We start from the raw sequence: 14,310 nt of genomic DNA, 5'->3' as shown, positions 1-14,310 counted from the left end.
CTATCAGAGTTTGATTTTTGTTTTTCTCGTAAATGGTTGTATATTATATATAATGAAAAATAATGTGTCATGTTGGTTGGTAAAAAATAATATAGATGACGGCTTCGTAACAATGTGAAATCAAATAAATGTGTAAACTTTAAAATCTGTGCAAAAGGGATTTATTGTGTTTTTTAAAAGAAAAAGGATAATAGATAAAGATGAAATTTCTAAACATCCAAAATTAAGAAATTCAATTTGAATTTACATTACCTCAACAACGTCTTGATTTTTTGTATGAGAAATCTGTTTTGGTGCATTTAAATTTCTTGTTTGAAAATAGGAGAAATTGAATTTATTCTAGTTTTATTGACCTAATTTGTTTGTTTGTTTTTTAATCAGATCCATTTTGAAAATGGAAGATAACAACTCGCTGTCACTTGCACAATTGGAGGGAGGCTATGTTGAAAAAGCTGAAATTGATCGAATTCCTATAACACATTGTAGAAACTCCGATTATTCTATGCCTGAAAATGTTGAGGTACAAATTAAAAATTCTATTCTCGATGTTTTGGAGAGTAAACTAGCAGTGGGCAAGATTGTGAACACTATTGAGGATGCTTATTTATTGTATTGTCAATATGCTCATGCCAAGGGATTTAGTATGAGAAAGGGTGATCAACGATGTTTTGCCCATACTAATGAACTTCAGTCAAAAGAATTTAATTGTTCATGTGAAGGTACAAAAGATGAAAAAAGATCTAGTACAAAAATTCCAGTTTATCAAAAGCCGGTCACTAGAACTAATTGTAAATCCAAACTGAAGATTGCTAGGGAAAAAGGGGGTGAATGGAGGGTGATAGATTTGTGGAAGAGCATAACCATGAGATGATTGCACCTGATCAAACATACTTGTTAAGATCGGCATGCAATATATCCCATGCAAAAAAATCTACTCTGGAAGCTATGGTAAATGCTGGAATATCTGTCTCTAGTATTGTTTCTTTTATGAAAAATGAAGCATGTGGCCCAGAAAATTTAGGTTTTATCAGAAAGGATGTATATGACCATATAAGTTGGCTGAAAAAACATACCAAAGTTGAGAATGAAGATGCCGATGCACTTGTTCAATATTTTATAAATAAGGCGAATAAGGAGAATTACTTTTACTGGAATGTGCAGTTGGATGAAAACGATAGGGTGATGAACTTTTTTTTTTAGGGACTATAGATGTGCAGTTGATTATGAATTTTTTGGCGATGTATTGTCGATTGATACGACGTATAGAACAAATAAGTACAATTTGATATGTGCTCCATTTGTTGGTATAAATCACCATATGCAGAATGTGTTGTTTGGCTTGGCGTTTATGTCAAATGAAACCGAAAGCTCTTTTGAATGGTTGTTTACAATATTTCTTGATTCTATGAATGGAAAACAACCTCAAACTATCTTTTCAGACCAATGTCAAGCCATGATGAATTCCATTGAAATAGTTTTTCCACATTCACACCATCGTTTATGTCAATGGCATATAAATCAAAATTCCCCTTCACACTTTGGGAGTTTAAATGGCAATTCAAATTTTAAAAACTTGTGATATAAATGCATGACTTACTGTGAATCTGAAGATGAATTTGAGGTCACATGGAAATATATGATTGATAAGTATAATTTTAGTAGTCATAAATGGTTGAATGAGATGTATAAACTTAAGAAAAAATGGGCTAGTACTTTCAGTAATAGAAGATTTAGTGCGGGACTTTTGGATACTTTGAGGAGTGAAGCCACAAATAGTGCTTTAAAAAAGGCTGGTAACAAAATGAGTTCTTTGTATGAATTTGTGATGAATTATGCAAAGATTCAAGATAAATGGCGGGTCAAGGAGAAGGTTGAGGATACTTGTTGTCGTCATGGAAGGCCTGCACAGATTTTGAAAAATCATCCATTGTTGATTCATGCTGCTGATATTTATACGATTTCCATATATCAGTTTTTTCAAATTGAATTGGTTAATTCTTTGAATTGCCACCAATTTGAACCACCCTCTTGTCATGGCAATGATTGGAATTTGATTGAGGTCAAAGTAAAATCTCATGATGAAAACTCAAGGGTGAGACATGTGGTATTCAATAAGCAGAATCATGAAATAAAGTGCAGTTGTCATAAATTTGAGACAGTTGGGATTTTGTGTAAGCATGCTTTGATGGTGTTTAATTGTATGAATGTCACTACTTTGCCAAAATGTTATATTTTGAAAAGATGGATGAAGAATTTGAGAAATAGACTTAACTCCACTTTGAAGAGTGTGGAAGCGGTGCTAGTGGTCATGTATCTGAGATGATTTTTGTCAATCAAATAATGAGATCGATGTATGATCTAACTGAATTGAGCAAACATCATGAGGATGCCAGAAAAAGATTATATAGATTGGTTGACACTGCAAAAGATGAAATCTCCAACCTTGTCCAGCATTTGAGTGTAGAAGATGATACACCGTGTGATGATATTTCAAGTGATGGTCAAATAGATAAAGTATGCATACGTAACCCACTTACTGCTAAAGCAAAAGGAGTTACAAATGCAAATATTACAAGGCATTGGGATACTAAGAGCAAAAAAGGAAAAGGAAAGGGAAAAGCTGAGATTTCAAGTAAGTTTTGATTTATTAAAAATTTCTCTCATATACTTGTTATATAGTTAATCTATCACTAAGTTTGTAATTTTTTTGGATTTTCTAGGTTCAAAAGGAGCCAAAAAGAAGGGGAAAAGTTCACAAGATGCCACCAACATACGAGAAATTAACTATATACCATCGCACAACTCGAATTTGACACTATCACAGTATCCGTTTGCATCTCCTCGATTTCCATCTCAATTTGGGCACAATCAACATTTTTTCCAATCAAAGTTTGGACACAATCAATATTTATTTTTGTATTTTAAATGCAGGAAGGTAACACAAATTTCAATTCAAGTGGTCAGTTGAATTTATTTTCGTATCAGTTTGGGGTCCTTATCCATCACAAGTAAGAAATTTTATCAAATAAAATCAAACTTGTTTACAATTTGATTTCTTATTATTATTTTTAAATCTTTTAGGGACAAGATCATTATAACTAAAGGAGCATGAAATTATCGACAAGGATGTGATATTCATTGCCGATGTTGGTGATAAGTCAAGTAGTCAAACTCTACTGTTAGATGTGTTTCAAATTGAATGATTATATGGTTTTGTGGATTTTTTTTTACATTAGTTGCATTGTTTAATTTGTAAAAGTTTTTATATTTACTATTTCACTTGTTCATTTATGTGTTGGGGCAAATCTATTTTTTTATGTGATGTGGTTATGTTTTAATTTTTATGTCTAGGTATATGGCATTTTTGATCAACTAGTAAAGATTGGGAAAGTCAGTAGAGCAATGGGTGTTATGTTTGCACTTTGATCAATAAGAGGATCAACTAGAAGTTAGCAGATGATTTTTCCTTCTATAATCCAGAGCTGGTTAAGATTTTTTGGGTGATTACAATTTGAAGTAGGTTATTCTTGTATATGATAATGCAACCGGGAGTTAGTGGGGTTCTTGTCTTGGATGCTCCATCAAATTTTAATTTTCTTCAGATGTGAAGGACTACAGTTCGAAGACCTATGAACTATGTTATTAAAAAACAGTTGGTGTAATTTTGTTCCTGCGGTAATTTAGACAATGTAACGGTTATGCAGACCTAATTGTCTTTTTATTTGTTTTTTTTTTAAAAATTCTTTGATCAAACAAATGTGTATTAATATTGCAGACAATGTAACCATCGATTGTTATTTAGTTTTTTTCTTTTAGTTATTTATGGTTTGATTTGAGAAAACCATTTTCAAATATTGTCACAATGCCAATAGTTACATTCAATCCAAATTTTATTTGAGTTTTTTGTTTAAATTATGGCCACATATTACTACAAATGACTGGAAATTTTGAGGGAAAAAATCTCAAAATTACTCGTTTGCATTGCATTTTTTTCGTAAGAAATCTAAGTGAGTTATGCTAATTAATTAACCAACAATATTATAGTCCCAAACCAACAGTTATATATAAACACCAAATTCAAAAGCAAACGATGATCGTCGACTTTGCGTTCAATCTACATAGACGAAAATGTGCAAATATGAGATGCTAATCTTTACAATCACCTAAAGTTCGCAAAAAACTAATTGCACTGAACCGGTCTAGGATTACATTTTCTAACTAATTCAATCACATCTCTTGAAACTTTTTTTTGACGCATCCATTTTCTCTGCAATCTGCAAAGCATCCATTTTGTCGTCACTAGCCTTGGATGAAATAGTTGGATGCCGCTTTTTCACATATTCCTCACGAGCAATTATCGTTTTTTCTCTACTTGAGAACTTCTAGTATAAAGCACTTTAAATTTGTTGAGTTCAGCATGTATTCCTACCCAAGTCCCCTAAACACCAATATTTTCCCCTTTGAAAAGAAGGTACATTTTTCCCTGATAAGAAAAAATAATAATCACATTAAAAATAACTAAAAATTGAGTGACACACTGTTTAAATAAATAGAAGTATATCAAAAGCAATTGATCTAGCTAGGTATGCAACTGCAAGTGCACGCTCTGATAGTCTTCCAACCAAAAGCAAATAGTGTGGTTAGTATGATTTCCATCAATAATTATGTCATCGTGTTTTAAAGGATTGATTTAGTATCTAATTTGATAAGTGAAAATCCATCAACAACGAAGTATCACAACAAAAACTTTGGCTATTAACTTGATTAAATAGAAGACAAATTTGATGGACAACATACACTCGCATCAGCATAACCTTTAATCCAAGCATTTGTTGTTAATCATGATCCCGAAACTTGGAACTCTATTATGAGAAATAACCATCTCACATTTCACAAGATAAATGCTAAAAAGCAAGCTAACAAACACCAACATCGTGCTCATGAGCTCATGCACCGAACCAACTTATACATCAAAGAACATTATGTCATCATGGATCAATGCTTATGCTTCATGTTGTCATAATGGTGAAAAAAAAACACAAGCCAATATGTAACATGATGATTACGAAGCAACATAGTGCAAATATTGCAAGACTCTTTCTACAACAGAAAGTAAAAGCAAGAACAAATGCATCCAACTCGAAAAAGTAAAAAAGAAAAGAAAAAATGAAAAACAAGAAGACGTAGGGATGGAAATACCAGATATCTCGAGAGAAGAGAATGAATCAACAACGCAGTCGAGGGCCGAGATCTGTGCAGCAATAACGGTCACTGGAGGAATTAAGCTAGCGGCGGGCATCAGTGTCGGAGTCCGGGACGGAGGGAGTGAAAGGGAGGAGATCTGGGCGGCAGCAGCGGGTCACCAGTGGAGTGGATCTTGATGACCTTCACGAGAATGACCGAGGAGAAATGGTTTGAAGATTTGAATTGTTTTAGATTTAAATTAGCCTTTAACCATGGTTGGGTTTAAAGTGAGAAGTTGAGCGGCTCCTTCGAGAAATTAACCCAATTCAATGTTTTTTTAAAAGGTTCAAAATTAAATTCCAGATGTCGACATTTGAATGGTTATGGGCACTGCCGGTGTAGGCAACATCGACTTTCCCCATTTTTTTAAGTCTCGCCGTTTCCCATGGCATGACTCTATTTTTACTACACGTCGGTCGTGTGACTCCCGGGGCTGAAGAGGTAGGGAGTGATCGCCGGTGCCAAGAGGTTGCACGGACAATGAGCGGCTCCTGGTAGGCTTCTAGGCGGAGGGAGACATGAATGAACCGATCCCATGCCGGAATGAGAGGGATTCTGAGACTGTGTAGGTATGGGACTACATGGTTGAGGAGGGCTTAAAAGATTTCATATGTACTATTCATATCAAGAAGGTACATCTTCTTTTTGGAAGCTCATCACATAAGAACTTCAAAGTTAAGCGTGCTTGACTTGGAAAAATTATAGGATGGGTGACCCCCTGGAAAGTTTCTCAGGGTGCGTGTGAGTGAGGACATAAGCACGTTGAAAAGACCCGTCTTGATACAGTGGGCCGTTACAAATGGTATCAGAGCCGACCTCTCTTAGTACGGTATGGTTCGGGGATGAACCAAGCGGAAGCTGGTGGGCATGTGACGCCCGGGGCTGAAGAGGCAGGGAGTGATCGCCGGTGCCAAGAGGTTGCACGGACAATGAGCGGCTCCTGGTAGGCTTCTAGGCGGAGGGAGACATGAATGAACCGATCTCATGCCGGAATGAGAGAGATTCTGAGACTGTGTAGGTATGGGACTACATGGTTGAGGAGGGCTTAAAAGATTTCATATGTACTATTCATATCAAGAAGGTGCATCTTCTTTTCGGAAGCTCATCACATAAGAACTCCAAAGTTAAGCGTGCTTGACTTGGGAAAATTATAGGATGAGTGACCCCCTGGAAAGTTTCTCAGGGTGCGTGTGAGTGAGGACATAAGCACGCTGAAAAGACCCGTCTTGATACAGTGGGCCGTTACAGGTTGAGTAGAATTGCTACGGTGGAAACAAAAATTCTCCACAATTACTTTAAACACAAAATATTTTTTGGATTTTGCTATAAACAGTTAAAAAAACCGTAGAGAGAATGTAGCATGCGCAGCTTAAATAAGAGAAATGAGTTGGGGACAATTTTAGTGACGGAAAATTGTTGTGGTAGAGATCGGACAGGGCCATGGCAAAGGTGGTAATAAGTATTGAGATAATTAGGTCTTGGATGAAATTTAAATAATAGAGTCTCTTGCATTAACTTGAAATGTGATTATATTGAGAAACAATAGTTGAATATTGGAATCAAAATAATTCATTATATATAATTGAAAACTAGATATCGGGATGGATGATAGGACCGTTCTTTGCTGACTTGGGTTACTCGAAACTACCGAATAACTGATAATGCAAATCACTGAAGCAGTTGACCCTTCAAGACTCCTTGACTTGGTTCAGTTAAGGTTGGTCAATTTAACCATTTTCTTCTCATGTAAATTTATTTGAGTTAATGGAGGGTTGCTCAGAAGTTTGTTATTTGCTTGCATGAGTGATCTTCAAGAGCCATGAAGCAGTTTTCTTCATCATTATTTGTGATTTCATTCGAGCAGCAGGATTCTCCATTAGACTCGATATATGGACTCGTGCTATTTTCTGCTTTGATTTCCTCATCACTTGTTTCTAGTAGTTGCTGCCATAGATTTCTGGTTGTTGAACATGTCTCTAAATTTTTGGCAGAGCAGTTGTCAATGGTTGCACTCCAGAAACTCTTGGTCATAATTCCAAATGTGTCCATCTTACTACGTTCAGAAGTTCAGAAACGAGAAAAATCTTTGCTCTGATATCACTTGATAGGATCATTCTTTGCTGACTTGGGTTACTTGAAACTACTGAATAAATTGATAATGCAAATCACTGAAGCATTTGATCCTTGAAGACTCCTTGACTTGGTTCTGTTGAGGTTTATCAAATATTAATTGGCAAACAATTATATTGTGCAGAATGATGTCAACTAACAGATTTAAACTTGTAAAGTGATGGATTGTGTGTGTGAGTGATGAACAAGAAATATTAAGGACACAGATATCTCAAAGACTCATACGTAAACTCTTCTTCCACCTCGGAAGAATTCACCCTAGAAAACTTTGATTATTACAATCAAATTGCAACAGCTCACTCTAAGACTAGGACTTACACACTCTCTATCTCAGAACTCCTAGAAACTCAAGAACACACAGTTCACGACTACTTTTAGTTACAAAAGAGGTTTGCAGCACCTCAATTGATACAACAAGTGTGCTATTTCACAGCTTTAATCTCAACACTTAGCACTAGTATTCTTCATTATGCAAGATGTTCTTTTTAGTGTTCTTCGGCTCTTTGAAGATGTTCTTTTCTAAGCTTTTTCTTTCCTCGGATGATTGTGTATGGGTAGACTGGATGTGCTCAGATTATCTCTGATAGTATTGCGAGTATTTTTTCAAGCAGCCGGATGTTTGAAGTGTCCCAAAGATAGGTATTTATGCTTGACAGATAATGACATTATTCAAATTCAAATTATTGGCGTCAGCTTGTATTTTCCGCGACATTCTCTGGAAACATCGTACACTGATGTATTTCTACTTCTGCGCTTTTTTCGTAAGTTGAGTTAAGTTTGATAAACTGAATCCATTTTTCTTTATTTTATCAATTTAGCTCTGCTCAACTGTTCTAATATCTGAGTAAGACTGGTTCTATTATGACCAAGTTCAATTTATGTGTCACGCCATTGGCTTTGTTAACAATTTAACATTGAAACAACAAGCCTCGTAGTACAAATCTTGCCAAAAACTAGTATATTTCATAAACCATAACTATTTTTACAGAGAAAAACAAAAAGTGCGAAAACAATAACGTAGTAATAAATAAGACTAATATATTCTCTAATTTCCATATCTTGAACTTGATCACCAACCCCAAAATATGTGTAGTTCATCATCTTCCAACTGATCTTCGCTCGTATCTAGGAAGGGAAGTAAGAGGTGAGTGTTTTGAAAAACACTCCACAAGTAGGGGCTAATTGTACACACAAATATCGAATATATATACGTTATACGAATTCAAAAGGAGACATGTTCCAGAACATGTCGCAACAGAAGTAAATACAGGAGACAAACATAATTCGAAAAAAGAATCAAGACATATCATAACTGAATCATAACTTATACATGGTACTGTTATTCATCTCGTTAATGGTGACTACTGATCAGTCCCTAATTGTTATTCCTCTAAGGGAACGAGGCCTTAAATAGTTATTATAACCCACCGCATCAGGGTCTTATCATATCTTATCATATTTTTGGAAATTTCCTTACCATTTCTTAATTCAAATCATAACAGTGCATTTCAAGATCTCATAGCATAAAAGAGGAATAATACAGAGTGAAACATGAAACGAAATCAAAGGACATGAAACGAGGAATGCACGATCAAGTTTTCAAAATCAAGAACATCATTATCTTAAAACATATATATAAGCCCACTTACCTCTAATGCTTAAATAGGTTTCGGTAGTCTTTTAACTTGCTCAACTAGATTAAAAATGTGAAAGAAACTTTTCGACATGATCGAACATGAAAGCTTTAAAATCCTCGAACTTTTGCAGAATCTGGTGCTTTAAATTTGTAGTATCTAGTCGGTCTTGGGTAGTAGCTCCTTGTGTGATTCTTGGATGGAATTTAGGCCCTTGTTTGGCTTTGAAATTGGTCAGAAAAGGGTACGAGATCTGCTGCACTTCTTGCTCAAAAATAGGAGAGCTCTCGGATTTGCATATTCTTGATAACCAGTCATCTTGCAGAAGCGTTTGCGTCATGTTGAACCGTTGGATCGTCATGAAAATTTTAAAAAAAAACGTTTATAGAGACTAGAAAAAAATTCTGAACGGTGAGATTGACTTTTGTTGCAATTTGGATTGGTTTCCGGACAAAAAACAGAAGCTGCTCTCTTCTCACTTAGAATCTATGCAGTATTCTTGAGAAGACCTTTTACCAAAATCTAACCGTTGAATTGATTTGAAATGTGGATAGAACATGTATATCATACAAAAGTACATTGTGAACGGTGAAGATCATATTATAATCTTTGTAATGGCAAAAGAGGTTCTGGAAGATGATCTTATACCTACTGCAGAAATGCTTAAATTTTAGGAGCTTATGATCGAAATTTGGGAGGTGTTTTGCTGCGTTTTTGGGTGTGATTTCTCCCTTAAGCTGATGTATATTTATAGGTGCAGTATAAGAGCTTGAAGGGTCATTAAATCCTAGCATTATGGACATTATGTCTTGATATAATTATGAAATAATGGTGATTCATGACCCTTGGTTTTCTTGAAACTGAAATTAGCCTTCCTTATTGGTTTTAGTCTTGTTTAACTACCCACAAAAGCCAATCTAAATGATATTTTCGAAATATTCCTTGTTTGTGGTTCAAAATCAAAATGTAAATGTCATCTCCCTTCATGGTTGGTCCGAGTCTTCACATTACGTCTTCTCTTTCGATATGATGCAGTTGATGGTCAACTTAGTTGATCTCTTCTCTTTCCTTGAGAGGTTTGATCAGTTTGCCTCTTTAATGCTCGGTTCTTGATAGTTTCAATTGATATTTAGATGTAATCTGGAGGTCAATATCAAAACATTGTAGTTATAACATTAATTGATATTTTACATACTTTCTCAAAATAACTTATTCGAAAATCCACTGTTCTTGTGTTTTTTTGAAACAAAGCATTCAATTATATTGTCATGTGATATATCATCCAATATAATTTTTTACTTTTTCGTGTAAAAAATTGTCAACTCATTAATCTCTTGACTCATTATGTTTCTCAAATAATATTTCAGTATTTTAGGCAGGCGCTACCCTGAGGTAGGACGGATGGGGCGACCACCCAAGACTTCATCTTAAGATGGGCGAATTATTTTAAGTTAGTATTTATATTATTACTTTTATAATTTTAGTTAATAAAAAATTATATAACAAAATAAAAAAATTTTGATTGTAGGTTTTTATGGAAAAACTTTATTTTGAACGTATTGGGTTAAATCACGACAAACTCTCTTACGCTATTAACTTTTAATCTCATCTTTTCTCATGTACCCTGCAAACATTTTACTCTAAACACGAGCATTCATTGTTTTATAGATAGAAATATTGTTAATTTTTTTTCTTACTTATTATATAATTAAACTATGCTTATTACTCAGATTGTAAATTTGAAAAAAAGGAAACATTTTTTTATTTTTTTCATTTACTAATTAATAATTGATTGTTGCATTGTTATTTTATTAATTCATATTACACTAGTTTATTATTCTCATATATATGTATGTGTGTGTGTGTGTGTGTTTATGTATGTTCGTTTTTTAGTTCATTATTCAGTACTATTTTATATTGCATACGAGTTTAGTTAAAATATTTTTATTATTGCAAAATTATTCACTGTATGTAAAATGTAAAAAAAAAATGATGACTTTGCTTCAAAATATACGAGAATATTGCGTTCTAAATAATATTGTTTGTTGAATATGTTCTCATTTGAGAAACTATGTGGAACGTTTGTGATGTGTAATATTTTTTTTAATTACATATTATGGTTTACTTTGATTTATACATGTATATATCACACTATTCAAGTAATGAAATTAACAATTTTTTTTATTCACTCCGGGCACAATTTATCTCAAGACCATATATCCCTGCTTTTAGGGTTTTGAAGCAACCAAGGACGAAACTAATATATTCTTGAATCCATTCAAGAGTTCTTTATCTTTAGACAAAACCCAAAAGTGGGTTTGAAACTGAAAGATTTGCAATCCAAGGATAATTGTAGAATAACATAAAATATATTTAACCAACATTAATTATCTATGCAATATTTAAATTTGGTATATATAATTTAAACTTCATGAGAATGATATATACAATTCGAGTCCGACTATAATTCATCGAACCCTAGCCTTTCCTATATATATACTGTTAGATTATATTAGATTATATTATTATTATTAGGCTTTTCTATTTATTAGCTAATAAGGATAGAGTAGTCTTTTTATTGTTTGCTTGTATTTAATCTAACTATATAAACATCTTGTTGTGTAACTTTTATACACAATTTTTTATGATATAGAAAACCTAGTTTTCTCTCCTTTAATTTCAACATGGTATCAAAGCCTCCATCTCTATGGATTTCGATCGTTTGATTGTAGGACTGTTAATCTCGTCCACAGCTTTCGCGGATCGTCCTTCCAGTTTTTCTCCGCTCTTCGTATTTTGATTTTTTTTTCTTGTTCTCGCATCAACTTGGTTTTCTGCTTCCTATTTGGTTGTCCATGCACACTGTTTGTTGTCACCATGGCTGGTCGTAAAGATGATTCGCTTCAATCGATTAGTGTCCAATTGGATGGAAAAAATTATTCGTATTGGACCTATGTTATGAAGAATTTCTTGCGGCGAAAATCTATGTGGGGTTATGTTACTGGTGTGTGTGTTAAACCTGCTGACATCAAAGCTGCTGATTATGCAAAGTCGTTGGATACTTGGGAGGCCGATAATGCGAAGATTATAACGTGGATCAATAATTCTGTTACACACTCCATTGGTGCTCAGCTGGCCAAGTATGAGACTGCCAAACAGGTTTGGGATCATCTGTCAAAATTGTACACACAGTCTAACTTTGCCAAACAATATCAATTGGAAGCAGATATTCGTGCTCTTCGGCAGAGAGATATGGACATCCAAGATTTTTATTCTGCCATGTCTAAACTATGGGACCAGTTGGCACTCACAGAATCTTCAGAATTGCAAGCATTCTCGGCTTACGTCACTCATAGAGAAGAAAAACGTCTGGTCCAATTTTTGATGGCTCTTCGTGATGATTTTGAAGGATTGCGTGGGACAATCTTGCATCATAGTCCTCTTCCTTCCGTTGATTTGGTGGTACATGAATTGCTTGCTGAGGAGATTCGCTGTAGTAACCCAGATACCATTTTAAGATAATAATATGTTAAACATGATTAAGGGTTGGTATTTAACCAATTTCGAAGTGTTATTGGACTTCAGAAGTAAAATTTGGGCTTTTTCATTTTGGGCCGGATAGTAAGCTCCGATCGGAACGGAAGCTCCGATCCTGGAACGGAAGTTCCGATCCCCAGCTATCAAAAATGATCGATGACTCAGTCGCGAATTTTGACAAGTGTCGGTCATAGAGCAGATCGGAAGCTCCGATCGTAGATCGGAAGTTCCGATCCTGGCATGGCAGACATGCACGCAATGAGCTGGATCGGAAGCTCTGATCCCGAAATCGGAAGTTCCGATCCTGGCCGAGAAATTTGGCTATAAATAGGGCCGTTCAGAGTTTATTTTCAATTACGAATTCCCGAGTTTCCTTCTTCAGTTATATAGTGTGAGATATACACTTGAGGGCCCTATCGGTTATAATAGAGGTTCTGGAATAACCAAGATATGGTTATAGTCATCCGGGACTAGCGACTCCAAAGGGCTAACTACGGACGAAGGTATGGTTCGGGAATCTATTTAAGTTTTGGGAGTACTTATTAGCTTAGTTAAGGCTTATAGAACTTGTGTAGTGATACGGTGAACTTTTGAATATAGGCTTGGAATCTAAGATCCTATTATACTTGAACTAGCCTAGAGGTACGTACACATTGACTGAGATTGCCAGCGAGTATACATGTTTATATGTTGCATTGATTTGGCATTATTATATGGCATGATGTATGCTTTACCATTTTCTATACTCATATGTCATGTGCATATACACGTTGAGCCTATTCCTTGTTATACCTGATTATAGAGCCGCTCAGCTCTATACTCGATAGTCTGTCACTGAGAGTACCGCGACGGCGGGGGCATTTATGTCTGTCTACTCTGGTGTACTAGACGAGTGTGGTTGCACCCAGAGGTTGATCCGTGCGGTGGCAGCACTCATGTGGCGCCGGTTCTGAGCATGACTTTTTAGATGATCCTGTACCAGTCATCATGTTGCATGCATTATATACATATGTTTACTCATGTCTATGTACTGGGCGTAGCGCTCACATCCTAGTTGTTATCTTGGACACCCTATTCCATGGGGCAGGTCGCAGGATGGACGGAGCTGGTAGTTCAAGGCAGGACTAGGGAGCAGGAGCCTTGAGGATTTTATTATACAGCAGGATTCGATATAGCTGTATAATGTTTACTGTTTAAGATTTCGATTTGGTTGTATCACTACAGTATTAAGCCTGAATTATATTACTACGCTGATATGTAAATTATGGTTTTGTTTCCGCATGTCTTACTCTGTTAAGTATGTTGCTGTATTAAGTTTAATGCATGCTATTAGTTGCCAGTTAGTAGGTGATTCCATGCAGGGTCACTACATTCGCTTTAAGTCTGAAGCTGATAAGGGGACTCATGTCCCCTCCACGCCATCTGTTTTTGCCGCACCACAGCGCCCTCTGCCTCATAACCAAAATCGGTCTACTTTGAAGATTTCTACTGATGAGTGTGCTTATTGCAAAGAAAAGGAACATTGGAAGTCACAATGTCCACAATTGTTGAACAAAGGTAAACCACAGCCGCAGCAACAGAAACGACCACCGCAACAACGACCTCAGCAGCCGTCCTTGCTACCTCAGAATGCTTCATGGAAACCTGGTACTCAACCACAACAGTTTCCATATCGACCACCACAGTCCAGTAATGCAGTGGCTGCCCCCTCTTTGGATCCGTATCTGTTTGAGCAGTTTCAGCAGTTCCTTGCTTCACTGTCCTT

At 35.5% G+C, this 14,310-nt stretch overlaps 2 protein-coding genes across 2 annotated transcripts; both read left to right on the top strand.

The window, feature by feature from the left end:
- The first annotated feature begins 1,588 nt into the window (after nucleotides 1-1,588).
- Nucleotides 1,589-2,323, top strand: LOC140890243 (protein FAR1-RELATED SEQUENCE 5-like). The gene has a single exon (XM_073298003.1). It carries the CDS (start codon nucleotides 1,589-1,591, stop codon nucleotides 2,321-2,323), a length of 735 nt encoding a protein of 244 aa, XP_073154104.1.
- Nucleotides 2,324-11,885: 9,562 nt separating this feature from the next.
- On the top strand, nucleotides 11,886-13,926 carry LOC140890242 (uncharacterized). Its single transcript, XM_073298001.1, has 2 exons — nucleotides 11,886-12,501; nucleotides 13,907-13,926. Exons 1-2 carry the CDS (start codon nucleotides 11,886-11,888, stop codon nucleotides 13,924-13,926), a joined length of 636 nt encoding a protein of 211 aa, XP_073154102.1.
- Nucleotides 13,927-14,310: the final 384 nt, after the last annotated feature.

Source organism: Henckelia pumila, chromosome 3 (genome assembly GCF_033568475.1).
Source record: "Henckelia pumila isolate YLH828 chromosome 3, ASM3356847v2, whole genome shotgun sequence".
In the NCBI taxonomy this organism is placed as follows: Eukaryota; Viridiplantae; Streptophyta; class Magnoliopsida; order Lamiales; family Gesneriaceae; genus Henckelia; species Henckelia pumila.
The sequence above is the reverse complement of the archived record's forward strand: the minus strand, read 5'-3'. Positions and strand labels throughout refer to the sequence as shown.